This window comes from Corvus hawaiiensis, chromosome 4 (genome assembly GCF_020740725.1).
Source record: "Corvus hawaiiensis isolate bCorHaw1 chromosome 4, bCorHaw1.pri.cur, whole genome shotgun sequence".
Taxonomy (NCBI): Eukaryota; Metazoa; Chordata; class Aves; order Passeriformes; family Corvidae; genus Corvus; species Corvus hawaiiensis.
This window is the reverse complement of record NC_063216.1, coordinates 6,066,729-6,094,334: the sequence shown is the minus strand read 5'-3', so window position 1 is coordinate 6,094,334 and position 27,606 is coordinate 6,066,729. Positions and strand designations below refer to the sequence as shown.

At 40.6% G+C, this 27,606-nt stretch overlaps 1 protein-coding gene and 1 long non-coding RNA gene across 22 annotated transcripts in view; one reads left to right on the top strand and one right to left on the bottom strand.

The window, feature by feature from the left end:
* SOX5 (SRY-box transcription factor 5) overlaps positions 1 to 27,606 on the bottom strand; it is a 609,605-nt gene that overhangs the window by 147,332 nt on the left and 434,667 nt on the right. For 18 of the 20 annotated variants that reach the window (XM_048300783.1, XM_048300780.1, XM_048300784.1 and 15 more), the window contains one exon: positions 7,861 to 7,947. The exons of the other annotated variants lie outside the window; for them this stretch is intronic. In XM_048300783.1, coding sequence (XP_048156740.1) covers positions 7,861 to 7,947 — 87 coding nt within the window. The remainder of the gene's footprint in view (positions 1 to 7,860; positions 7,948 to 27,606) is intronic. 20 annotated transcript variants of the gene reach the window in all.
* On the top strand, positions 9,263 to 14,038 carry LOC125324652. 2 transcript variants are annotated; one of them, XR_007203057.1, is made up of 4 exons: positions 9,266 to 9,871; positions 9,956 to 10,609; positions 12,228 to 12,464; positions 13,086 to 14,038. It is a non-coding gene; the product is annotated as an uncharacterized LOC125324652 (long non-coding RNA). The 2 variants fall into 2 exon arrangements; XR_007203056.1 differs by having other exon boundaries at positions 9,263 to 10,609.

Genomic DNA, 27,606 nt, shown 5'->3' with positions numbered 1-27,606 from the left:
GTAATTCTGAACTCTATGCAGTGTAGGAGGTTTTATTGCTGGCCTCGATGAAGTCACCAGCAGAACTACTTCAGCAAGGCCAAGAATTTCCCCACTGACTTTTAATAGCGATACACGTTAAATAGATAATTAAGTCTGTGTTTGACCCAGTTGGAGACTAGGTAGCATTTCAGCCAAGGGGACCCTTACGAATGAACCAATTACTGATGTCATCCAACTTACCAAGCAACAGAACCATGCCACAACACAGTTTCTGTGTAACAACAGTGTGACAAGGACTGAGCTACAGCCCGTAAGTGAGCTAAAGAGTGAGTCACCTCAAAGTATTTCCTGCAATGGTGTGTTTTTTCAGTAGACTTTTTGAGCTAGTGAAGGTTACAGTTTTGATACAAAAATGAAGGAGGTTTTTCAAACTGAGCAGTCTATTAACTAAGCCTTCCTCAGAAAGAGTATAATCCTACTAGTCATAACTGTACCAAATCCAAAGAACAAATAAAATTATCAGTAGTTCATAAAATAAGTATCTTTTCTAGAGGGCTTTCTTACAGTATCTTTCCTCCAGAGTATCATTCTCATCCCAGTGTCAACTATTTTTTCCCCACTCCTCTCCCCAGTTCTAACCTTGACATATTAGAAATCTAAACCCAACATTACTCTGCTCAGTAAGGAAACCAGGAAAGTAAAACAGACAGGTCACCTACTCTTCTTCTACTTTCAAGCAAATTAATCTGTGTCATGTTCTCCCTAAAAATTTTTTTTAAAATCTATTTATAACATAAATTTAAAGAGGAGTATTCCCCTTCATGCTGCTGACATCACCTGAAGTCACATATGTTAGGCAATGGGGAGCTGATGTTTCCTTCAGGAATAGTGGTCTGATAAACAGATCTCACCGGCTGAGGTAAGTTCAGAATTTAAACTCTTCTCTCCTCTGTTTTTGAACAGAAATGTGAAATGTTTATAGCCAAGCAATGGGATTTTACTTTATGTACTTGCTGGAATGTGTTGGTGGGTGGATATGGGTCTGTGCTTGTGAACGTATGCAAACTCCCCTGATGCTTCCTTAATCAATACTTCAGAGAGTGCTTTATTATGGACTAGAACATAGCTTTTCAGGCCACTAAATCCTGGAGCTGTCAGGGCAAAAACAGCTGAAAACTGGCATTTTTCATTAAGTATTTAAGCCAACTTTGCTACATAATGACTGCCATCACAACTACCCACCTTGCTAAATTAAATTATTTCATCTTATTGATAGGGACTAGAGTCAGCATAATAAAAGAAAACTTTCTGACTGTTTTTTACTGAGCAAGCCACAGCCACCAGAAAAAGAAACAAGGAAAGAAAAAGTGCACAATTCAAACTGATTTGCCTGTACCTACAGATTTATGTAATGATTCTTCTCTGTTTGACAAGTAAAAATCCATTTTAGAACAGCAAGATATAAGGAAGATATTTATTTCAGCAGATGGACAGTCTTAACCTTTTATGTTTGAGTGCAAGGCTGCAGAATGAATAAAAACAAATTATGACCAATTACCCTCTTTTGCCATTACTAGCCTCAAGAACTCATATTCTGTGGGGGAAAAAAGCTCAGATGTCTGCTCTGTAACAAACCAGCACTTTGCTGTTTCGCAATGCTGGAAAGAGGCTGTCACTGAGTACTCTTTATTTGCTGTCAGGAAAAAGTTTTGGTACAGTAGACTACAAATAAAGCTTGGTATTCAACCAGGTTAGCAGCTTATTGTCAAGGTTACAAAAGGAATATACAACATTTGTATTGAGACTATTTCTCAGAGGTTACTCATTGTTTTACTGTCTAGACAAGTTAGAACTAGGCTAGGAAAATAGCATTTGCTGCTGGAATTTTATGCAGCAGTAGGAAAAAGAGTAAAAAGTGTGTGTGTGTGTACGTGTATTTGCTTTGTTTCGTTTTGACAAACTGGCAGTTGTAGCTCAGAGACATTCAGCTCTATCAGTGCATCTTTCAGGTAACTTCAGCACAGCTTTAGGACCCTTTTGTCAACCAACTCTGAACAATTTTTAAATACAGTGGTTTGGCTCCCATATGCTCCAACAAAGTCACTGGCATTTGCTACCTTAATTAGTTCAATTTTATTCTATTATCTCTATCAATAATCACATCTTAAAAATAAAATTAGAACCTGTTTTTTTCTGATAAAATTAAGTACCTTTATGTATAAAAGTATAAATCCAGAACAACCTGAATTGGCTGTTTTGCCATATAATCACATTTTTAGAGGCTTTAAAAAAGATTCCTCCAACCCTCCTTCCACATATGCTACCCTCAACTAACCTCCCATTCTAGGGTCAAATAGGAGCAGCTCCATCCAGTCACAGTCTCCATCTCAGGCTTTCTTTTGGCCTGAAGAAGTTCTGCATTGGTGTGGCTCAGCTAGCACTGCCTACTTCTACTGTAGCCTGAGACTATCCCATTGTGTTGTGATCAACCTCCAAGATTTTGGCAGCTGCCAAATTTCCTCTCGAAACTTAGGATTCCCTGAGTGCAAGTGGGCAGGTTCTCATGCACGCCAGCACTTCTGGAATATTAAAAAATGATTAAAGCTCAATTTGCAATTTGCTACTATTAAACCCCTCAAAAAAATAAACACAAAGAAGAAGATACTAAGTAGGTTGCAACAAATACTGAATTTATCACAGTTCAAAGCTGACAATCCAACATATCTTACCTCCTTCACTAATGACTTGCACCCTCCTTCTCTTGCCACTCCACTTACAATACTACCCACAAAAAAATAATGCAAAATATCCACAGCTGACCCAAGTTTGCAAATGTTTTTGAACCATTAATTTACAAATGCAAAATTCACCCAGCTCCTACAAAAGTGTGCAACTTTCACACGTCTCCCAGGGATCTGTGCTGTATTAGTCAAAGGTTCAAACCCAGTGTATTCCCCATGAATAATCTTTCTCCCCTTCCCCCTCCTTCTTCCTGTCCACATCTAAATGCAGAATCCCCAGCTTCCTTGTCTTTAGTTTACAGATTATGTGATCCAAAGTGTCACTCACTGGATTACTGCACATAACCTGCGCACTACCCGAAGCTTACTTGTCTTCAACTTGTCCAGCATTACTTAAATGGAATTATCCATCACAATCCATATACCGAATCTGCATAGCTCACTTATCTCAAGATTCTGTGTGTCACCTACTAGATTATCCGTTTTAATCCATACATTGAATCTACATAACATATGTCTTTAATTCATGGGCTCTGATGAGCTATAGTATCGCTGAATGGATTATTTCTCTTTATCCATTATTGGCAGTCCTAAAACCGTTGACTGCGTACTCTCTCATGCCCCATCTTCTGAGCACATGAGCAAAATCAGAGTCTTCAGCAAACACAGCTCTATCTCACATCAAACACAGCCTAACACAATACCTGCACTGATACTTCATGGAATTTGGAACCCAGTTTCTCACACAAAACAAATGTCTGTGTTATCGTATACTGAAGATCAGGATTGGTAGGCTAATCTCGCTTTCAGTTACATCCATAAATCTGTGGTTACTCCAGTACAGTCTCTGGAGTCACCTAGATTTAAGCGGATACAATGAAGAGCTGATTTTAACCTAACGACAATCCCTTTCACAGTGAGTACAGAAAACACTTCACCTGACTTGTTTACAAATTAACCTGCACAATAGAAAAGGTTTTTCAAACAACAACAACAAAAATGTATCAGGTTCAGACTTGCCCGGTCTTTCTTGAGAGACTTGGGCACAATCACTGTTAACAATGCCTTCAACAGAAAACCAACTCAGGAAGATTGGAAATGAAAAGTCTGTTTAGCCTTTTGTTCCACACGCCTATTCAATATTAGCTAAGTGGGGAATATATAAAATATGCATTATTATGTCTTGACAAGTCTCAATAGAGAGATGGACAAGATTAGCAGCAAGGTTTTGTGCACACCAAGGAAGTTTTTAAGAGTTCTCATCATGGCTAAAGCTGCCTCACTCACCCCAGTGTGAGCAAGGGTGGACAACCCATGATGCACCTGAGGGGCCAGCACTGCTCCTGAAGCCCAGCACCAGTGAAAGAGAAGCTTCATGTTAATTTTCTATATATAGGGATGATCACTGATATTTAAGAAATAAATATTTTTTATACCTTTTCCTAACAACACTGGAGGACAGCACCTGCTTTCCCCCTGCACTGCACAGCAACAAGGCAGTTACACTGACAGCAGAAAAGGGGAATGATTTTCCTTCCTGTAGACGATTGGTTTGAGACCTGAAGATCTCTCTGCTCCACTGAATCCAATAACCTGCATTATCTATGAATAATCCAGAGGCTTTTTGAGCCCTGGTTTTGAATATGATGGATATAAGTAAGTTTGAATAGGCTTCAACCAATTCAATATACAGTTTTACAGCTTCACTTTAAAATACTTCAATTTAACAGCACGTTTTGTAGGTTTTACTATACAGCGACTTGTTTTGAGCAGAGTAAAAATTCCATGGATATCAAAACAGAATTTCTTAAGAAATCTCTAGTGCCAAGCTTGTAATTTAGTCCCAGACAAATTCTCTGAACAAACACAGGTATTTGAGTCACAATTTCTACAGATATAAAAGGTTCTAGATTTTGCCCCATTTGAAGAGTATTCCCTTGCAGTAACTTTCAGTCAAGCCGTGGAATAAAACATTTTATTTCTTTTCAATTTGTAACTGGATATATAGATCCTTCTAACTGTGATCTTGAAGTTTGCAGCTGGCTCTCTGCAGCTACTCAGTGATGGTTCTCCTGTTTTATAGGCGTGCAGATGAAGAAAGGGGGGTCTAAAGTAGCAGCCAAAGGTAACAAAGCAACTAAGAGAAACAACTGAATACAAAACATGGGAGTCTCGTGACTTCTAACCAATTCCCTTATCTTTAATAAAATATTACTGCTTTCTAACTTAAAAGAAATCACGCTAATAGAAAATAAAGTCTTCCTCTTCATCTCCCTTTCTTTTAATCTCTCCCAGAGAATAAAACTCAATGGTAGCAACACAGATTTGGGCATTAACAATATGTAGCCTAGTGCTGAGACTTTAGCACGACATACTAAAACTCCCCCAGACCTAATGAAAAACACAATGAAATTTTGAACAGTTAAATGGAAAAAACTATTCAGTGCATAAGACAGTTGGGCAGTACAGCTCCTAGTGCTGTCCACATTCCAGGGTGTATTAATAATAAGACACTACTTAAGTGGGGGTTTCCAAATATCACTAATAGAGAAATGAGGGGTGGAAAAAATGCAGCTGTCAGGCCAAATACAGAGAGAGAAGTTAATTAAAGAATCACAACTGGAGAACTTCATAACTATAGAAGAACAAAATCATTTTGTAGCATAATATATGTGTGTTTGTACACGTGTATGTGGGTATAGAGCAGCTCAACTTGCACACCTTTCCTGCTGCCTCACTAAATATAGCTGCAATACAGCTGAGCCATTGTTTGTTGGCTGCTCACGGCTGATGGTGCCATGAAAACCACATGCCTGGGCACTAAATAATCAGCCTCCCTGACCCCCCAAGAATCTGTAAGTCAAATTCATTTACCCCCAGAGGGCAATGCTCTATTGTATCCTCCCTCCTTTCTAGCCACCTAGGAACAATGGACAATAATTGCAACTGTCACGGCAGTCAGTAGGAAAAATAAACCAGTGCCTGTTTTCACAGCTTACTGCCAAATTTGATCCAAACACCTAATAACCATGCCCCCAACCACAGAACCACAGTTGCACTAAAAAGCCTCAGATGTGAGGCTTTTGAACAGAGCTACAGAACAATAACTCGACTTGTGTTCAAAATATAAAGCTAAAACCCAAAAATTAAAGCTAAGAAAAGTCTTCTTTGAGGCTGAGCTGTTGCTCCCCATCCTTTCCCCCAGGCACGACTGAAAGGACTGTTGAGTTTCTCTCATGGTAGCATATAGCTGGCTGCTGCTGCTTTCAAGTTTAGCTTGTGAAAGGCTAAAACAGGGAGGGAGAAAAAAGATTGCCCTCCAAAAGAGCAAGATCATAGGCACTGGGAACAGACCACCTTCTCACTGCACAGCACTCTTCAGAGCAGCTCTACGAAGTCCAAAGGCACTGGAGAATCACTGGGAGTCCTTCTAAAGGCTCCAGTGCATCAAGAGTTAAAGAAGCTCCATACAGTGTGCAAGATCTGCTGAAATACACTCCCAAAAGTGGGTATGAAAGATGTCTCCTCATACTTTGTCCCTGAAACATCTTAAAGATGTCTCACCAGTTCATGGCAAAGGATGACGTTATTTTAAAACTATGTGCTTTCAAAACCCAGAACTCCCAGGTAAGACCAGTGGCTGCCCTTCCTCTTTATGACCTGTTGCTTTACACACATGGAGCAGGAATGAAGAACCCAGGGTTTGGCCCTCTGTAGTAATAATAATAATCATCATCATCATCATCATCATCATCATCATCATCACAAAAACAACAACAACAACAACATCATCTCAGCCTACTGGGGGCTGCAGCATTATATTCTGTTATGAAGTTATTCTACATAAGTATTGAATATACGTCTTTGAATTACAGCCTCCTAGGGAGAAGCCTGGGGAAACAAGTGGCATATTTTCCTACTTGTGTAGAGTCAGTGGAATAGCACAAACTAATGCTGGTGGCTTATCGGTGACAGGCTGGAAGGCCCATGTAATTAAAATAACACTTTCTTTGCATATGCACCAATCCATTAACCTGTGAGAGCACGTTGTGTTGTATGCTTTCCTGAATACTGCCCACCTCTTGTGCACACGGTCCTTAAACCTGTCAGGCACAAGGTTTGGGAGCCTGCCTGAGTGAGGATGTCTAGATCAGGGACAACATTAGTAAGTAAACATACCAAAAATAATGGAGAGAAACTAAATCCAGTTTATAAACACGAGAGAAGGGTTTAATTTTAATTTCATTCTACTTTCACATTTCCAAAACAACATTGGCTTGGATTTTGCTACTCCAGATGTACACTGATATAAATGGGAGAAGAATCAGAATCACTGTTTCTTTTCAGAGTGATAATGGCTGCTCTGAAAACTTACAATTTTTGACGTGTATTTTGAGTGAGTTCCTCATCATACGTGCTGCAGAGGAATTATAAAAATATTAAATTACATGAAAACAAACAACTACAGGTTCCCTAAAATGACCTCAGATATATAAAAATGGGAAATATCTTGGCAAAGCAGAAGCTACTGCTGCTGGAGAGTGGTCAAATTTTGTCATTTTCCTTCTGGAGTAGGGCTTTAAAAGAACATGCTTTAGTGCACAGATGTTGTACACTGTCTTTTAAAATCTGCACTGGCTAATTTCAGTACCTAGAGGTATCATTACACAAACTTTGCTCTTTTTATTTTTTCCTACATGCAAAAAAAGTAAACAAAAAAAAGCAAAAAAAAAAAACCAAACAAAAAACAACAACATAATCAAAATCTGTCCAAAAATTAACAAAATTAACAAGGAATTCAGATCACCCTCAGATTTCAGAAGCTGAGGTCTGCTATGCTCTGATATCACATATATTTGATACATGAATTGACTTTTTTTTCCCAATCCAGCAATAGGATGTGTTCGTTTATAACACAGAACGATATATGCATCAAAAGCTTAATGTAAATTCATTTACTTAGGCAATATACCATTTCACTGATTTATATTATCACAGATGGGAGTGCATACATTTCATTTAAACCCCAAATTACCATGTTTGAAGGGGAGGGGAAGAGGAGCAGACAAAGTTCCATAAAGCCAGTGGTATCTGTATATTCATTCTTAATTTCCTTTTAGCACAGAAACAGCGTTACCTTTTATTTCTCCAAAGTTCCCTGATCCCATGGCAAGAAGCTTGTCTTTCCAGTCCTTTGATAGTAGCTTTTCAATACTGGGAGTTTCTGAGTGAAGGGGGGGAAAAAAAATGTAAGCAAATCAACATGACTGTCTCCACAATAGAACTCATTAAAAGTCTATCTGCTAAAAATAAGGCCAACCCTATTCTGGGCCCCAGTTCGTAATGACTTCATCAACAAACTGATAAGAGGGGAGGGAAGAGAAAAAAAAAAAGGAACAAAAAAGAAAAAAACTGAATGTGTTTTGTCACCTGCTGTTTCAAAACCATTAGCTTTTTCCTCTAGTGGAACAAAGCTCCGGTAATTCTGTATTACAATGGGCACATATAAACCTGCAGTTCATTGTTTTTCAATTTGGTGAACAAGTTGCTGCCTATAATGGATGCCTGTCAGTTTCTGGGTGTTAGTCTGCAGTCAAAAAATAATTATGTTGATAAAATGCGGAGTAAAGAGAGAGAGAAAGAGAGAGAGAAGCAAAGAATTAGCTCCTAAATCTGCTACATGTAATTATATCCCTCTGAGTCTTTACAATCACATCCACTTTATAATGTGTGTTTAAACATCGTGTGGTGGTAAGCACACTGTGGAAAGATTTTCCGGTAACACGCGCATTATAAATAATAATAAAAAGTTGGGTATGGAAAAAAGCTTTAAAAGACTGCAAAATCCAAAGGGAGAAAACGCACTGCTTAGAATGGAAACCCATTATTTGCTCATTTCAGATTCTATCACTTCCTTTAAAAATAAAATAAAATAAAATATATTTGTTCAGTATTTTCAGGAAAAATGCAGCGAGGGTGTGGATAGGTCTGATATTTATGTCTGCAACTCTTGTGTTCTGACCTCTTTTTGTGTAGAATTTTAATGCATAAGTAAATATAAATGCTAATAAAATTCAGAGAACATTAAACTCAATTCCAAACAATGTAATTGTATATTCTTGTCAGCATTTAGATGGGTACACAATTACAATAGCTTTCAATCCCACGATTAGCACTGCATTCAGTTAGAAAATGGAGTGTACTAAAAGATAAGTGTCCCAGTATGTGCCATCTAAATAACAATACCCACACTTATTATCTGGATCTAAGACATATACTGCTATTCTCCACATTTGTGTTTATGTGTATTTGTATTTGTTCAGGCATTTGTTTACCCCCTACCAGGAGCATAAAGGGAGTACATGTTAACTTATCAAAGGGACCGTCTGGCCTAGAGACCATACAATTATTAGCAACTGGTTAATTTTCCCCACAGTAAAAACCATTATGAGCAACCTTCATTATCTCGTTTGGCTAATTCCGCCTCCTTTCTTAAGCCCCAACTTGGAGCTCGGAGGCGCTGCGGTTCCTCGGGGCGGCTCTGCCGGCCGCGCTCTCCGCGCAAAGCCCCCGCCGCTCCCGGGGGCTGAGCGAGCCCGGGCTCCCTTGAACCCGCCGCCCGCAGGGCACCATCAATGCATAGGGAACTACCGTGCCACGGGCACAGGGATGCTGTCCTGCATCTCACGTCGGCCTCGCCTCTGCTCGCACACAGCTGTGCGCAGACAAACGGAAAGACAGACAGACAGACATCCGAGCCGGGCACAGCCCCACGCCCGCATCTCGCCGGGAGAGCAGCGACAACCTTCGGATGCCACCGACAGCACAGGAGGGTGTTTTGTTCCGTGACATTTTTATTCACGTTGCAGCACCCCGATCTCCTCCTGTGCACCCGCGGGCACTCCCTGTGCTGATCCCCGGGCTTGCCCGAGTGAGATTTCTCTGCTAGAATCTCTAAAACTTATCTCTAAATCTCATGAAATCCTAGGGATGCGGGCGGGAGAAGCTGTCGCGCAGAGCACGGTCCGTTCCGGGGCTGGCGAGCTGGAGGCGCCGCCGGACTCCGGGCACTTGCGCAGCTACTACTGAAGTTCGTCCGTCCCCCTCCAAGCACCCACGAAGAAAACCACTTTCACCAACGTGAATAGGTCAGATAAACACCGTCACTTTTCCTTTTTTCTTTATAATTTTATTAATTTTTATAATTATTATTCCTCTGCGCTTTTCTAAAGACTCCGGAACAGCATGTAAACAGGCCGGAGCAAATGCGGCATTTGCGGCGGAGAGCTGTCAGTCATTAAAAGCCAACAAACCTTTGCAAAGCAGGAATGCGGCAATAGGGATCCATTGTGAGCTGACAATGGGCTCCAGAGCCTCCAGGCACCAAAAGCAGCCCGCCTTACTTTTAAGTCCATTGTCAGCAAAGTCCACGACAAAGCTTTTCCCCCCCGGCTAGACAAAATATTCGCCGTGGTACGCTCGTAAAGAAACACAAGTCTTCTGTCTAACTTGCCGCCTTAAAGCTACAGTAGACGCTCTCCGGGGCTGCCAGAGCCCCGCTGAGCTGGCCGCCGGCCGCTGCCTGCCCGCATCCCTGTTTCCCTGCATACTTGCTTGCCTCCCGGCTTCCCTGCCGCCTTCCCTGCCCGCCGGCCCCTCGCAGCCGCTCGGGGAGGGGCGCCGGGACGGTCCCGGTGTCACTTTCCCGGGGGAGTTTGAGCTCTGTCGGTGCAACCCCGGGAGCCGGAGTCCCCCGCCCGAAGACTCGTGTTACATCCCAGCAACCCGAGCCCGCCGGTGATGCCGGGAGAGCCGCGGACAAACAAGCGGGGAGTAATGAATGCGGTGGACGGCCATGTATCAATGACTGAATTTCTGCGAGAACGGTAAAGATCTCAGTAGGAAATCATGATTAGAGATGTGAAAGGCCAAATGGCAAAATCCCAATAGTAACAATGCATCTGTTCATTAATGTGTGAATATGAGTAATATGAAAATTTAACACAATTATAAGCCCCCTCAGCAATCCTGATGGCATAAAATAGATTGTGGTGATCTAATCAGTGCTTCCCCTGTTGAAATACTGTATGTTAACTATTCAAAATAATATTATATAGACTTTTTTTCCTTTAAAAACCCCCAAGCAATCATATTAAATTGATGTCCGAACTTGGTTTCAAACCTCTCTAGATTTGAATTGCCATTTTTACAGAAGACACTTCAACAGAATTTTGATGCAGGACCAGCAAATAATCATCCTTCTGCTAATACTTAAGAAGAACTTTAATTCCGAAAGACAATAGCTTCCCCACCCCTATAGCTTTATGGAGCTAAACAGCTAGATTAGATTACAGCTTGTCTAATTCTATTATATACCATGTTAACATATTGTACTTACATAAAATATGTTATTCATATACTCGACCTATCACATTTCAGTAACTGTTTGTGAAATACCTTATGCACCATATCTTGGAAAGAAACATTTATTATGTCATTTATGTACCCCATTAAAAAAAGATTTGAAATTTACACATCTTAAATAAAAATAACTGTTTAAAAAGTTACGACAGTAGAGGTTCCATGAATTATACAGAAACAAAGTCATCCTTTGTTCAGCTTTTTTCAGACTTGAGAAGATGATGCTCTCAAATTAAGGGAAGAAATAAATGGTGTATCTTGTTTGCAAGGCAGGCATTCTCTGGATTCATTGGAAAGTCAGTAAAACTTTTAATGCTTGCACATATAATGTGCAGCTTGAAACTGGGAAAGATGGCCTGCACACAGGAACTGCTATTCCTGATCCCTACTCCAACCATTTCTCTCCTCTTGGATTCCCCAAAACCACGTTTTTTTACATGCAAAATCGGAGCTATATAGTGACAGATTTTGGATGTGCATCAGGACAGCTATGTATTCCAATAATCTGTATTTCCAAAAAGCTACACATGTTGTTCTGAATATGGCGATGATTCATAATGCCTCCTAATTCAATCTTTGAGAAGACCCCAGAATTACCCCCTTTCCTTCTTCCAAGCCCCACTTGAGCTAAGAATCCCCCCCAATACCTACCTGCAGTGTAGATCCTATGGCACACAGTAAACCAATCCCAAGTCACAGCACAGTATGAATACATCTACAAGACTTGTTCACAGGTTGTTTGTGAACAGTAATTTCGTTAATGTTTGGGAAACATTTTTGTCCCAGACACACTATGAGAAGTGTTACATGTTGTTGCAGAAGAGGATTATGGATAGGGCACCAAAGAGAAGGATTGAGATGGAAAGAAGAACAGGAATCATTAACTAAACATTGGCCAAGAGGCGCCTGACTGAATCAATAAAGATACAAATTAATCCACAGAAATGATTTCTGCTGTGTCTATTCAACACATTTATCAGTCATTAGCTCTTTCTAGAGATATTTACAGCACATTTTGTTTTTCTTCTTTCACCCCTGCCTCTGTTGCTTACATATGCTTCTCCGCATCACTGCGTATGGCAGTGCCCACTGGTGAATGCCTCCGCCTGTGCCAGCAGCTCCCTGGCTCCTCGGTGTCCCCTGGTCCCGCCACCCTCCCTCTGTGCCAAGCACCATCCAGACTGACTCCCTCATCCACAACAATGAGACTTGGAGACTGATGCCAGCAGCCAGTAATTCTCATGCAGGCCTTCAGCACATGGAATGAAACCACTTTCCTTGGAGTTGTGAGAGTCTTGTGTTCACTGCTCTGATCTGCAGGTATGGATGCATCTGTACATCCACTGAATTGCTCTTACACAACTGGAAAGCAAATAATCTCCATAAATTAACATTAAACAGCTTTTAAATCTAATTTTTGGTATGCTAACAAGCATGTCACTGTCCCTCTACTCCTGCATTTGATATTTAAATACAGCTTCACTGACTTACCTGCTTAAAAGCCCTAAAGTTTTCACACTGGGAAGCGAGTGGTTTGTATCCAGGAAATGGACGAGGATACAAAGCCATAGTAAGAAAGAGGCACCATTTTTATCACTGTCTGCTAGATTTCTATTGAATTTAGTCTACTTCCAGAAGTTCATTTTTTTCAGGCATTGTAACTCCCCTTTGGGAGTGGACCTAATCCTACTCTCAATTCAGTGGCAGCACAGATGCACATGTACCTGGACCTGCCTCGGCAGCCTTCCAAACACACAGTCCCACAGCACAGCACTCCCTTCAGGCCTAGCCTCTCCAGTAGCTCTTTTCAATCCATGCTCCAGGGTCACAGTCCTAGAAATCCACTTATACAAGCTTAGAATGGTGTTCAGTGCCAAATCTCTATTACCTCTCTCTGTTCCTGCTGATTATTTACTGAAAGCAAACTTTGGTATCATGCAGCTGCCTGCTTCCAGAGAAAGGCATGCAATTCCAACATGCTGTAACAAGGTGAGGAATGGGAGCTCTCCACATGAGGCATGACCGAAAGACCCATATTTGAAGAGGAAATGGGAGAGAAAGCTCTGATGTTATACAGAGGCAACTATGATCAAAGTGTAAGAGGCTGATGTAAGTTGACTACAAGTTAAGAGGGAAAGTGTGAGTCCTGGAGCCTCCCACTTGCATGGTGTCTGGATGTCCAAGGATGGGTGCCCTCCCAAGGAGATGCCCAAAGGGTTCCCTCCTCTGTAACTACAGTGAACAGATCTTGCCCTGGGTTGAAAGAGAGATACTTCTCAGAAAAAAGTAAAAGAAAGATGTTTGGCCTTGGCAAGGATGATGACATGAAGTGTAGCAAGAACAGAGAGAAGCCAAGAGTTGCTCAATGCCCATCCAGACCACCAAACATTTCCTGCCAACACGTGTTATTCCTAGAGGAAGGAGTATTTGGTCGGCACAAATTATCATGAATGAACTTCAGCATTAGCTGATACACCTTCCACTTCTGGCAAGCACCTTCCTTTGTATTAAGAAAGCACTGGCAAACACTGAGCTGGCACCCATTATTCACCTTTTCCTTCTGCTATGGTCATAAATATGTTCCACCCATCAGTCACAGTTCCACTCAGCGTTCCTACAACCCTCACCTATCCATATGTCACCCCACTGGCACTCTGTTCTCTGTTCATGTACCGAAACAAATCCTCTCTGGTCTAAATCAGGAAATGAGATCAAGGGCAGATTTCCACTCTTCCTTTAAAAGAGCAGACAAACATGTAGATAGAAGAAATTTCTCTTTTTACGCCCCCATATTTTATTAAGAAGCTCTTACCTATACAAAATCAGAAACAATTTTCATAGCAAGGAAAATAAAGCAACTATTATGAAGAAATGGCTGGTATCAGCAGGTTACATAGACATGCAGCATCTGCATACACATATGGTTCTCCATCAACAGAATCATGCTTTTAGGGAACTACTTGCAGCTAGGCAAGACACTATGAATCATGAGCAGGCACAACACAGAATGTATTTAAATTTGGAAATCAAAGACCACAAAACATACATTTTTCTCTTGCCTTCCAGGAAGTACTGCAATTTTTCACCAGTCTAAAAGCAGATTAAACTTTTGGAGCAGACATTAGGAAACACCTCTATAAATGTAAATATTGTTCAAATGTAGGACATGGTTGCTCAGGCGTGATAAGCAAAAATGTGGTGCTGACTACAATACTACCTGGGGCTTCTCTGACTGGACAGTGAAGAAAGGAAGAAGAAAGTGGTGTGCTGTTGGGTTCTGTGGGTTTGGGGTTTTTTTTATACACAAAATGTTTTTTAGTCTTTGGGCACAAACTCACAGAGCTGAACCAAACATTCAAGTTACAATATTAGGAAGCTGTGGTGCTCTGGCCAGCGCATCACAGTATGACTCTTACTGCACCACTCCATCACAACCACTGTGCAGGAAACAGCTGGGCTACATATGTCCATGGGTAGCTTCCAAGCCTACTAAAAAGCTCCCTTCTCTGGCAGGGATAACCAGCCCTCCTGTTTGTGGAATCTCTAGTTCCATTCTGGCCACATGTTAGCTCACATAGCTTTTCATTTCAGAGGACAAAATCAACTTCTTTATCCATAGAGGACCGTAGTCACCTGTGGTACACAGTGATATCAGGTCACCATTGCATTCTTGTTGCACATAGTGCCTAATTTTGTGTATGGTCAAAAATACACCACTTGTTTTCAATTGTTTGCTCTCTTTTGCAATACCCATCATGCTGCTTTGATGAAGTATATGTTGTATGAATGATAAGACATTTTTATTGTCATTTCTAGTAAAAGAGCACTTAATTCACATAGCCAGAAAAGGTTCCATAGCACCATAAATAAATTATTTAAGATTTTAACATTCAAATCAATAATCTATGAATGCCACCAGAAACATGATTCTACTCTACCTGCAAATATACAAAGCAATGATTTTCACAACTGCTCACCAATGCCTACTGCCAGTCTTATACGAAAGTTAACCTAAAAACAAGGGGATGTTTATTACAAAGGAAAGTTTGGAATAGCCTTCAGATACACTAAACTAATTGTTGAACTAATTATCCCTTTGGATGTAAGCAAGGAGCCTGCAAACCACAGCACCAGACAGGAACACATGGCTAAGCAGGACATGGGGAGAGCAGAATGACTTCTTAAGCTAGATTTGAGGCCAAAACCAGCATCTCAGTCAATGACACCTTCAGGAATAGCCAGGCTGTTGTCTGAAATTTTTATAGTTCCCATCACCTGAATGCACTGGCAGTCGCTCCATTACCTGTGTGCTTTTCAGGCTGTCTTGTTTCACTGAACAGTCACCCACTCCAGGAGCAGTGTCACACTCCACGTAAGAGACGTGCAATGCAAAGACAATCACACCAGTCCTTCAGCCTCCCAGCAAAAGAGTCGATGTTCATTTGAGGGTCACACAGGCCACAGCCAAGATTTTCTCAGCTTCCATCCTCTTTATTGGTATACAGCCTCAGGACAGAGCCTGCTTCCAGAGTGTGAAAAATTCAGGTATTTCTGAAAGTCTCTCTGTCATACACTCTTCTGGACTGACAATGAGATGTTCACAAAGCCCTTCTGAAGACTAAATACCTGAGAAACCCACCTCTTTCACGAGCACATTGCTGAGCCAGGGAACAAGCCTGCATTCCTCCTCTCACCTCAGAACAACAGGGAACTCCAGCTCTATCTCTGTTATTTCTAACATGCTAACTTCTAAAGTATATACTTCATTGTCTTACCTACCTTAGTGACAACAGACCCCATCAAGGCTACAAAGTGTATGCTGATAACCCTTCAAAGCACAGGGCTGCAAGCTGCAGTATGATAATTGCCACCCCTTCCTCTCCTGTGGGTGTGGAAATCATATTTGTGTGCCAGGGCAGCTGGTGTGTGCTCGACTCACACCTCCAGTAATCTGGCCTTCCACATCAAGCCTGGAGCCACTGCTGGCTGCCTCAGATTTACACGGAGGTGGGGCTGCATTACTTGCAGGACAAACCCAAATTATTCTGAAAAAACAACTGCAACAGTGTAGTTTGTAGTCACTGCTCAGTTACCGTCCATTTAAGAATCTGTCCTTAAAATACACAGTGGGATATGGCTGGTTCAAGAATCGATGCAATCTGCCCTTCCCATTTCCGCAGCTGAGCAATGGTGTCCCCCAGAGAAGGGCTCTGTGAATGGCACAGGATGTCATGCACAGGACAACATATCTTTTATCACTGAAATTCTTTGGGATTCAGTGCTTTGGATTCCCAAAGGCATTCAGGAGCATAAATCCCATTCTGGAAAGGAATTAGGGTCCACCTGCCTTTGGATATCCAGGCCAGGGAGTTGGCCCAAAGAACACCTTCTGCCAAATGCTGCATTTCACCGGCACAATTATTGCTGGAACATCTTTTTCAGCACACACAATATTTAGGATGATCCCAGCTCCCTGCTAGCACTATTTTCTTCACCCCTAATTAAATTAACATGTAAGAATGAAGCACGTTTTTGAACCTTATTAAACTTTTAAAAAACCCAAAAGTTAAATTTTTAAATGTGCCCAGTACTTTCTTGATATTCAAAAAATAAATTAATACATGAAACAGAGTAACTCACTTTTAAACACCTGAGCAGCAACCCCTTCCTTTTTAATTGAAGTTACACCAGTAGGAATCCTTATGAAAAGAAGGGCAACAGTGAAATAAAAAACTCCTCTCCTACACATGAAAAAAAGAATTGTCCTATTCTGTGTTCTTCAGCTTTCTAATGCCCCTTTAATTCCTGGCATCTCTAAATGGAAGAAGGAATTGATTTTCTCAGGAGTGGTCCACCCAGCAAAAAACCATGTGTCAGATGACAGAAGGGGGTAGTATACTGAACTTCACTGAAATTCTGAAACCACAAAGATATTTTAATATTTCCAGAGACTATTACAAGAGTAACAACATAAAAACATAGACATCTTGAATTAAATAACATTAAATTTCACTTCAGTTTTGTTTTTCTGTCTCAGTTGGACAGAGATACTCCACCGAAATACATATTCCCCTGAAATACATTTTTGTATTAGTGCTACCAACAGAGCCAGTTTCTAATTAAAGGGCCCTAATATCTTGTTAATATTAACAGAGGGCCATGATTTTGGTCTGCTAATTTTTTACATCTTCAGCACATCCTTGGTAAGTAAGAAGGATTTAAAAAAGGTATTCAATGACATGACTATATACTAACTTTTTATAGGTATTGACACATCATTAAGGATGTTCTAGGGAGATTCCATGGTTTATCCTTTGACCAAAAAGATCTTTCATGCTGATCTGTCACTTTTAAAGTAATTAAATGCTTTCTCGAACAAACCCTAAAACAAAGCCCCAAGAGCCCCCAAAAGTATGTAATCTAAATAACCATAAAACATAAATTGAGGGCTACAGTGTTTGGCTAGAATTTCAGGGAAATCCTTCTAAAGCTCAACCAAACCACTTCTCAAATCCAAAATTCAACAGCAACAATGTAACCATTCACATAGAGTTACTATAGCATTTTTACCTGAAAATCTCAGAGCAACTTACTTAAAAATGGAAAAAAAATTGAGTCCTGAAGTGCTGGTAATTTTCCTCAAAATGACAAATGCGAGGATTGTGTGTGATGAGGCTGAGGAGACAATTTTCTAAATAACCAATCTTTCAGCCCTGGCCACTGCCATCACTTCCCACCAGCAAAAACCCGGCAGCTCTGGCCTCGGGATGATCGGCTGCAAAGGGAGCTGTTGATCCCTGGGGCTCCTCACCTCTCGGCCTTCCTTACATGTCTTGACAAAGAGTTTTATTTGCCAACGCAACAGAGCAATAAAAAAGAAATGAAAAAAGTAAGCGAAACAAGCCCTCTTCTCACAAAGCTGCAACTTCCACTACTGAGGCCTGCTTGGGGTTTGGGGTTATTCTGGGTTAACTATCTCTGCTTTCAGAAACAGGCCCACACAGTGCCTGGGCATTCCTGGCTCCCCCTGTGCCCATCCTGGAGAGCATCAGGGTGAGGAGATGGCAGGGGCAGAGCCCTGCTTCCGAATGGAAGCCAGGAAATGTCCTGCTGCAGCTGTGCTTGTTACTGGCATAATCATGAGCTTCCACCCTCCTCCCCCACCCTGTTTTTCCTTTTTATTTTTCCCTCCTTCTTTTTTTTTTTTTTTTTTTTTTTGACAGCTGTCTTCCTATCTTCCCAACAGGTGCTATTAGGCCTGAACAATGGCGAAGGCTTTTAAGCCACTGCTGTTGACAAGTGAAAGGGAACAACAAATGGCTCAGTAGTGCTCTTCTCCCAGGGTCACTCAACCAATGGTAATAGTTATTATTTTTATTTATTAGCTCTGTGGCACTGTCCTCCATTGTACCTTCTCCAACCTCCCCTTTCCGTGACAGCAAGGAGCTTTTTAACTTTTAATAAAAATGGGCGAGTGCTTAGCTCCTGAGCTAGCTCTTTTTGCAAAGTGCACAGCTAATGAATGTTGTCCATTTAGATCTGGATAATTTATGATGTCAGCGGAGCAGAGGTGGGGAAGGCTGGATCCAGATACGGCCATTACTTACACTGCCAGGAGTGACAACGAGAGCCATGGGGAGGTGGAAGTCAGACAGAAAGAAGAAGTTCCCTCAGCCTGTTTTTAGGGCTTTTTCCAGGATGATTACAAGATCAGCAGATAAATATGACATTCCCTCTTTTGAGGTTGATGTAATTTTTCTTTTCCCTTGTCAGCATTTTGCTGACTGTATCATAATCCTCTTCAGAGAACAATGGCAGGTGGAAGAAAAGTTAATTTTCCCTTAAATGAAAATGACTGCACCCATTTAAACAATGCACTCAGACATGTTACTGCCAAGAGAAAAAATTGTGCCAAAATGTTTTCTGATCCTAATATATTTCTGATACACATACATTTACTAGATGAGGTTACTCAATTAAAAAATGGTATGCAACAGATAAACCCTATCAAATGCAAGCCCTGTGTTGTCACTGTCCCGGCAAACCAGGTAAATAGGAAGGAAAATCAGGCAATTCCATGGCCAAATGAAATCAGTAACCAGAAAGTGACCTGGAAGCACAAATACACTTGAAAGTTGAAAATGTAAAGCTAAAAACCATCAAAAACATATTGTGGAACTGGTTGGTTTAGAGTCATGTGTTCGATCAAATTGAGGTAACAGTATGTACATCTTTTGATCATCTGGACTCATTTATTTAAATTTTAAATTTACGTGAACGTGTAGTGAAAGGGCTACAGACATCAGATTGTGTATGTACTTCCTAGAGTAAATGTGTACTATTATAATTTGAACTGAATGATAACATTGAAAGAACCAGAAAGTACTCATTTGGAATGTTAATAAAACCATTAAAGGAATTTAAAAAATTGAAAACAGAAAACTGAAAAGGATATCCCCCTGAAACAACAAAAAACCCCACACAGCAGGCCCGGATTTCTATTCTTTTTCAAAATATGACAGACTGTTTTACCATTGGAAGTGAGAATTAAAGCACATATGCCTGATGCTAAACAACTACACATCCTGAACTCCTCTTGCACAACATATGTGAACACAAAATCTCAACTATTGATTGCCAGATGCCAGAAAGACAGGAAAAATAATATTATTAATAATAACATTAAAAAAATGGTACACTATAAATCAAAGCTTCTGAAGTGCAGGTAGTTTCACAGTAAATCAGACTGCTAGTTGTGATGTAAATGATATTTGCATAAAATCATTATGTCAAATTAAGTGGAAATTATTAAGGCTAATGTCATCCTTGGACTTGCCTAAAATAATCTCCCAAGACTTGCACACAGGCTTCTCCACTGAAGTACAGCATTCCATCTGCCTTGACAACTTGTTCTGTTTGTTCTCAGTTGTCTCCATTCACGGATTTTTTGGACTGTTATTTTCAGCGTAAATAGGGTGAGGAAATACACTGGGTTTCCTTTTGATCAAGCATTTTTCTTTCTAAGGAATAACATCGAGATACATGGGTGGTTCAGCCATGTAACAGCTGTGACAGGTAATCCCCAAATACCCGAAGAGAAATCAGAGAAAAGTCTGTTATGCATAGCTCTTTAACATAATAGTTCTAGACAAGGGGAAAGGAAAGTCAGAAAGTAAATGCAGAAAAGTCAGAGGAAAAAAGGGAAGAGAGACAAAGAAAACAATGCTGAGAACAAGGAAAAAACGAGACTAAGAAAGGGGCCTCATTTGTCAAATCCAAAACGTACTTATACTACACAATGCACTGAAGGAGGAGAGTTAGGGCAACTCTGCAGCCACTCCTTGGCTATTGAAAACTGTCACCAACATGGAGCCATTCCCCAGCCATCAAACAGGTAACTGCAGCAGCCTGGGCAAGTGTGAAACAGCTGTAACAGGAACTTATCAGAAAAGACAACAGGATTTAGATTGAAGCATAAACTATGCCTTCAAATTACTGCCAGCACTCCAAAGTGAAAACATCTTTTTTATGAGAGAGGAATCTCACTCATACCCTGCAGGAAAACTTTTTCAGACTACTTTAGAAAACTTAAAACTTCCTTCATTCACCTTAGGATGATAGAACTCCCTCTGCAAATAGTTGTCCAGATCCACAAGAAGGATCATCTGCATTCAGCATGGCTTCATGAATCACCAAAGACCAGTAAGGTGAATGCAGGGCAGGAACAGAATACCTTCCCAAGAATTAAGGTCATTCACTAGGCAGCTCTTTACACAGTGTTGGCAATCAAGAGGCACTACATTCCCCCTGGTAAAAAGAACACAGACCCCAGAAATACAGAAAATGTCAACATTTCCTCCGATGAAGTTACTTTGAAACAAGAAACAGTTCTCTCACTTCTGCACTACCAATCTCATCAATGGCCACCTAGAATTAGCCTTCTCCCACTTCATCCAATAAACTTGTCCATGTCACTCTGGGACCTAATTTGTTTCATTAAAAACAAGACAGGACTATGTGTACTCATCCTTACAGATTTCTCAACGACCCATTTGAGAAGGCCTGCTCTAGTGCCTGGCCCCTAGACTTAAATTAGGAATAAACTCCTTTTTGCAATTCCAAAGCATTTATCTGTGCAGTCCTAATAACATGAGCAAAAGGGAAGCTTAAACTAAACTGAAGCAGGATGAACAAGTTCTGATGAAAAAAGAACCACTTAGAAGAGACAACCTTCTCTGCAACATCTGTAGTTCAGGATCCTACTCGTTCTTCACTTCTTCGGTGTAGTGGTAAGAGACATCTGGGTTCTGCTGTGAATGGGCAGAAGCTACACTTTGCTCTGTCAGACAGAAATCTGGTACCAGCAATTGTGTTCTCATCTTGATTATTTCTACCTTTCATGGCCACAAAAGCAAAAAGGCGTCTTCTGACACAGCTCTGACTGGTATAACAAGGTGTCTCTCCAAAGAATCTGGCCTCATATTCAAAGCGCTTAGTGCGACATGCACCTACTGAAAGAACGCCCAACCCCAAACTTCCGTGTATGATTGTGATCTCAAGCACTGACTAGGCTACAACTAACTAAAGGACTGGGACACATGGAATAACGCATAACCTGAGAATCATCAAGACAAACCCTTACAAGGAGCTGGACCCATACTCAGGAATGCAATCTTGCAAGACCTGACAGTAAAAGTGGGTGCTTCGCCGGAGTGACAACTCCTTTAAATAAAGATCAAATCTGTAAATGAAGAGCATATAGCACAAAAAAAAGATCTGCAAAAGGACCGGAAAGTGCAGGGATCTGTGCAGCTCTGCTGCTGGGATTCCTGGCTTTAATTCTTTGTCTTTGTGGGGTAACTCTGAACATTGACTCAAACTACCTCAAAGTCCCTAAGAAACTCAGCAGAATTTTAATGTTTGCATGGAAATCACTCAGGTAACTGTTGGTGCAGCTGTGAAAAAATCAATCCAAGTCTGGTATCAGCTGCGCCTCAATTTTAACATTGAAACAGCTAATGCTGATGAACTCTGAATAATAATACCATTATCAAACTGTTATATGGAATCGTATCTTTTGTGATTTAATTTTGTGACTAACACTGATATCTCAGTATGGTACCTACCTTTCTTTTCTGACACAATGCTCAACAATATGCAGTTTACACAGAGATTTATTTCACATCTAACAGGAGATGTTTGGAAAAAGAACTACATGCAATTCAGTTTTTCTTTTTCAACTCTGAGATAAAACTAGGGCTGAGACTGAAATATTTTCTCTTAAACTGACCTCTCTCTCTGAGTAAGATAGAGAAGTCTTTGAATAAACATATATAAATGTCCCTCTGGTATGGAGATATGAAGGAGAGTCATATCAGATACATGTGGGTATGCCAGAAAAGGACCCAGGGTCAATATCAAAAGTGGTGGAGTGGAGGGATGTGGGGCTCCTGTGGAGTGAGGCAAATGACAAGAGTGAGGCAAATGACAAGGGTGAATTCCCAGATTGCTTGAGAACAGGGTGTCTGGGAAGGTGGGGTGTGGAGTAATTGCAGAATGGTGTAACAGGGAATTTAATAGATCAGAAAAGGCTGAATAGGATAACAGGCCCATTGTTCAGAAAGTTCTCTTTTGTGACCAGGCTTTAAGAGAATGCCAGAGAAACAAATGACTTAATCCTGGGGGGATGCTATGGCATAAATGAAAGTAGTCTATACCTTGAAAGCCGATGGAATAAATTTCTGTATCACATAACCACACTGACGCCTGCAGCTTTCAGCAAAGTCTTAAGACTTTGCAATTGACGAAACCCTCACAATCCTGCCCTCCCATGTCCCCCTTTCTCTCTTCAACAGCATTTTCCAATGTACGTGGGGGGCAGACAGGGGAATAACACATGAACAACAAACAGACGTGGTCAAATGCCATGTCAAACACAATGGTTACAGGGTAGCACAGAAGGAAAGAATTCTTCAGTGCTGGCTTCCCTTCTCTCCCATGTTCTAACCACTGACCTAATCTTGGAGCTTCCTGGTTCTATGAACACAGCCACTAAGCACTACACCACCAATTTACACAGCTTCCTGCTTCCTTGCTAAAGGACTGGAAGTGCCATAGGAGATGCTTGGTGCAAAATGTTGGCTAACCTTCCTAGTCTCTCCCTGAGCATCATGTGTTTCTGGGGAACTTTCTTGAGCCCTGTTAAAGCAGATGATGGAGTTGGAGGGTCCTGGGACATCAAAGACAGCATTTTTCCAGTTACTTTAACACAAGCTGAATCAAGAATACAGAAAGGACAGCCTAATTTAAAAAGTAAATGTCACACTAGGGCATAATATGCAACATATTATACCTTTCCAGAATATGTTATACCTTTCCTTGCAAGGATGGCAGAGTAGGCAGTGTTAAAAGTGACACCATCAGCTTTGGCTTTATAAATAACAGAAGAGCCAGGATATAATGTATTATATGGTTCAAGGATTAAGGAGAACATAAAATGACTGGAGTTTTTTTCATAGAAAAAAAGGTAGAAATACGCATTTCTCAGTTACCCACAATTTCTTAATGGAAGTAATAGATCATTAGTTAAGAAAAAAAAATAATCTCGAGCTCATTGTAACTCAGGAAGAAAAATGAGAGGTAGAAATATAATGCAGCAATCCACAAACCAAACTTTTTCCAGATCTTTATGAAACTCAGCCTCTAAATCCTCAAATTCCTACTACACCTAGATGGAACCTATTGGTTGGTTCTAAATTTGGCTACAGAAATTCTCCAATTCTCTGTGAGTCTTTTGAATGAAATTCCATTCTAAAACAATTAACAGAGAAAAATTACTTTGCCTTCCAGGAATTCAGGGTTGGAGATGTGTAGCTCAGCTGTGACTTGTGGTTTACTTGGTAGGCAGTGTGTTGCACTTTTTATTCTTCGTCTCTCTCCTTTTGCCAGAGGAAAAAAAAAGATCACCATAGGTGCACTTCTAGAGAGCTTTGCATAAAAGCTAGGCTTCTGCAAAGCCCTGATCTGACTTTAATTGAAACACTTGTTTCCATACATACTACAGATACTGTTTTTGTAAGAGTTTAAAACATATAAAAGAAGCTATTACTGCTTTGAACATTTCTAACTCAGAAAAAAAATCAAGGCATGAAAAGTTTCCTCCATCCTATTTAAATTACATTTGGGTAGTTCTCTGTGGGGCTACTACAAATTCCTTTAACCCCACCAGTCTCTTAGCTACATTAAATTAATGATGCGTCTCAAGCACTCACTCTTCTGCAGGAGAGTGTGGAATCTCCAGTCGGACACCTACAATTCACTAAATTGGAAACATTGACCTAAGGGAGGCATCAGTGCGTTATCCTTGCAGACAGTATTAGGCTGTAATGCAAAACACAGATAATATTTGGGGGAGTTAAGAAGATGAGGTGTACGTTGAGTGGATTTTTCAATGTCAGTAGGGAAAGGCTTCAAAGCACTTCAGTGCAGTTCTCCTGACGACTATACCATTCTAGGTTCACCAGCATATAGTACTACATCCTTCTTTATATGAACACTCCAAACACCCAAATTGTTCCAACAGTCCCTACTATAATGTGTTCCTGCTACTCTATACAATACTTCAATTAAGGCTGAGCTACATTAACTATGATTATCAGAAAAATATGTATTTCCACAATGCCCTTTTTCGTCCACTGTTATAACTCTTCACTCCCAAAGCTGTGTTTATAATGAAACGTGTGGTGTATTTTCCATTAAAAGCCTTGGCAGGAGTTTCTGTAGTTTTTCTCATGTATCTCAACTTCAATACTCTTTCTGCATTTGCTTCACAATAACCAGTCTATTTCCAAGTGATTAATTTTCTATTCTAAAACAATGCATTCCTTTCCCCTCTCATTTTGCTGGTGTGGGGTTTGGGGTTTTTTTTCCCTTTTCTTACCAAGAGAAAAAAATTCTTTTTCAATGACATCATGGTATAAAATTTTCAAAGCAGGTTTTAGCGGGAGATATGCAGATTGCTTTGAAAAGTTACCCTCATAAATAACAACAAAGTACTGAATTATCAAGGCTGTAACTCAGTCAAGAGGTGCTGTAACCATTTAAATTATATGACCTCAGCAGAACCTCTTGATTGAATTGCAGCCTTTCATTAAACCAGGCACTCTGTATTATTTTCTCTGAACAAGAGTAAATCAGGATGGTAAAGAGATTAGCCCCCAAGCCCATCTCTTTGTGATCTAGAGGCATATAATTTTTAACCATTACCTCAATTTTGTAACTTAAAAAGCCCGTGCATAATCTACTGTGTCAAAAATTCCCTTCCCTGTACAGGGAATGACGACATGACAAAAGTACTACTGTGTAACCCAGGTACATTTAGAAACTATAATGCTTGTAAAGGAGCAAGATCCCACTACTGAAAGCTAGAGAAAAGTGGGGGAAAAAAGGAGGGAAAAGAGAAACTGTAGATTCATAGCACTGCCGATTCATTCACAAAAAGCTGGAAACCAGAAGGGACCATTAGCTCATCTAGGCTCATCTTCTACATATATTACTGAATATTCATTATTTCATCAACCAAAATCAAACCTTTCTCTGATTTATTTCTAACTACCATTTTACTAGAAGAGAAACAGCTGGCCTCTGAGTCAGGACATTCCATAAATATCTCCTTGCTTTTACTGGAAAGTTGTCTGTGTAGGGATGAGGGTGGAGGGAACCAGGGTACTTATAACACTCCCTCTGTTCATCTCTAGCTGGCTGATAGAATGCTGCCTTCATAATTGGAGAGAGACAACCTCCATACCAGTGGTTCTGAAACAAACCCATGACAACATCATCAATGTTCTGGAACTTTTTATGGAGTGGGTCCATGCAGGAGCTCCTGTGCTTGTGCAAGCAGCCACTGCAGCGGGCTGGCAGGGATCCCTTCTCCAAAGAGCCCTTCCCAGGCTGCTCAGCACAGGTTGGGAGCATGATTTAGGAGGAACAAGTTTCCCCACAATTTGTATCTTACCCTGGAAGAAGACGGTGCTTTCCTTAACTGGCCATAATGTGCTTCAGTTTCCCTTATTGCTTGGACTTTGCCTTCTTTTCAAAGCCCCTACATTTAACTTGGTAAGAGAAAAGCTACAGTAAGTCCCTTTTCCTATTTTCTTATATTTGTGTAGCTGTTAGACATTTTGCAAAGGAGGGGAGTACCAGCCAGCCTCTCACAACAAAAGGGCTACTGTCACTGCGCCAGTCCCAGACATGGTGGAAACCAGCCCACAGGAAAAGGCCTGGCTCCAGTGTTAGGCTCCGGCCGAGTACAGTCACTGCATTCACTCAAATTGGCAACAGGTCTCAGTGTTCCTGGCTTTGAGCTGTGAACAAGGGTCGGGATTGAATAACCAATTATACAACCGCTGACTGAGTTTATCCAAGGTTTGCAAACTGCTATAATAGCCCAGTATTCACTGACTGTTTTATCCTTTTCCAGATATAGTGTCATATCTCCCCTTGTGCTCCATTTACATGTCACTTTATTACATACATCCATTAAAAAGGTTAATACAATGTCACAGTCAATGCCTAAATGTTGCCATTCAGTATCCTCGCCTTGCTCCCTGCTACATTTCACATTCACACATTTCTTTCTCTCCCCCTCTCCTGTGGGCTTTGCTCAGTCACACTCGCACACTCTTTCCTGCTGCAAGTTAAATCAATTTGCTGTCAAGAATACAGAGCAGAGCATGAACAAAACGGTAGCCAAGAGTCAATAGAGTAAAAACTGCATGCTCCCTAAAGTTGCCAGTCATGGTGAGTGCTCTGTACCGCTAGTGACGGGAATAACCTTTAAAACTCCAAAAGTTCAGAGAATCACCTAAATTTGTAGACATTGTTGAGACTCCCTGAATCACCTGGGTCTCTTAAATTATCAGGAAAGTTCACTTGCTAAAAAAGCCTTTTAAGTGGCTTTTCTTACTTTTAGATAAACTTTAAACATACCAAAAACTGTTCTTCTCTGATTTTTAACACTTCCCAACTTGACCCCACCTACAACCCAGACGCGTAGGAGGCTGGAAAAGACTGGAAAAAAATAGAACCAAAATTCTCTACATCTTCATGTGAATTACTGACAGAGATCTTGCTTAAAGTTTGTTATTTTTCTCTTCTGTAAAATATTATTGTCTCTGATCAAATTGATCCTCTCGGCATAGAATTTTGTTTCTGAAAACAGTAAGAAAAGAAAATCTTCTACAGGTTTACTTTTTGAGATAAAGGGATTCCTGCCACTTTTTAAATTTCTGTTTTCTACTGCCCTATTAACAAAAAATAGGGCAAGAAATCAAAGACAAAATTTTACGTTTTGATTTTATGCAATACAAATCACTGCTGTTTGCATACATGGTATCACTGGCAGAAAGGTACAACTTCTAAGTAAAGTACAACTTCTGAGATGTCAGTACAGCAGGAGATC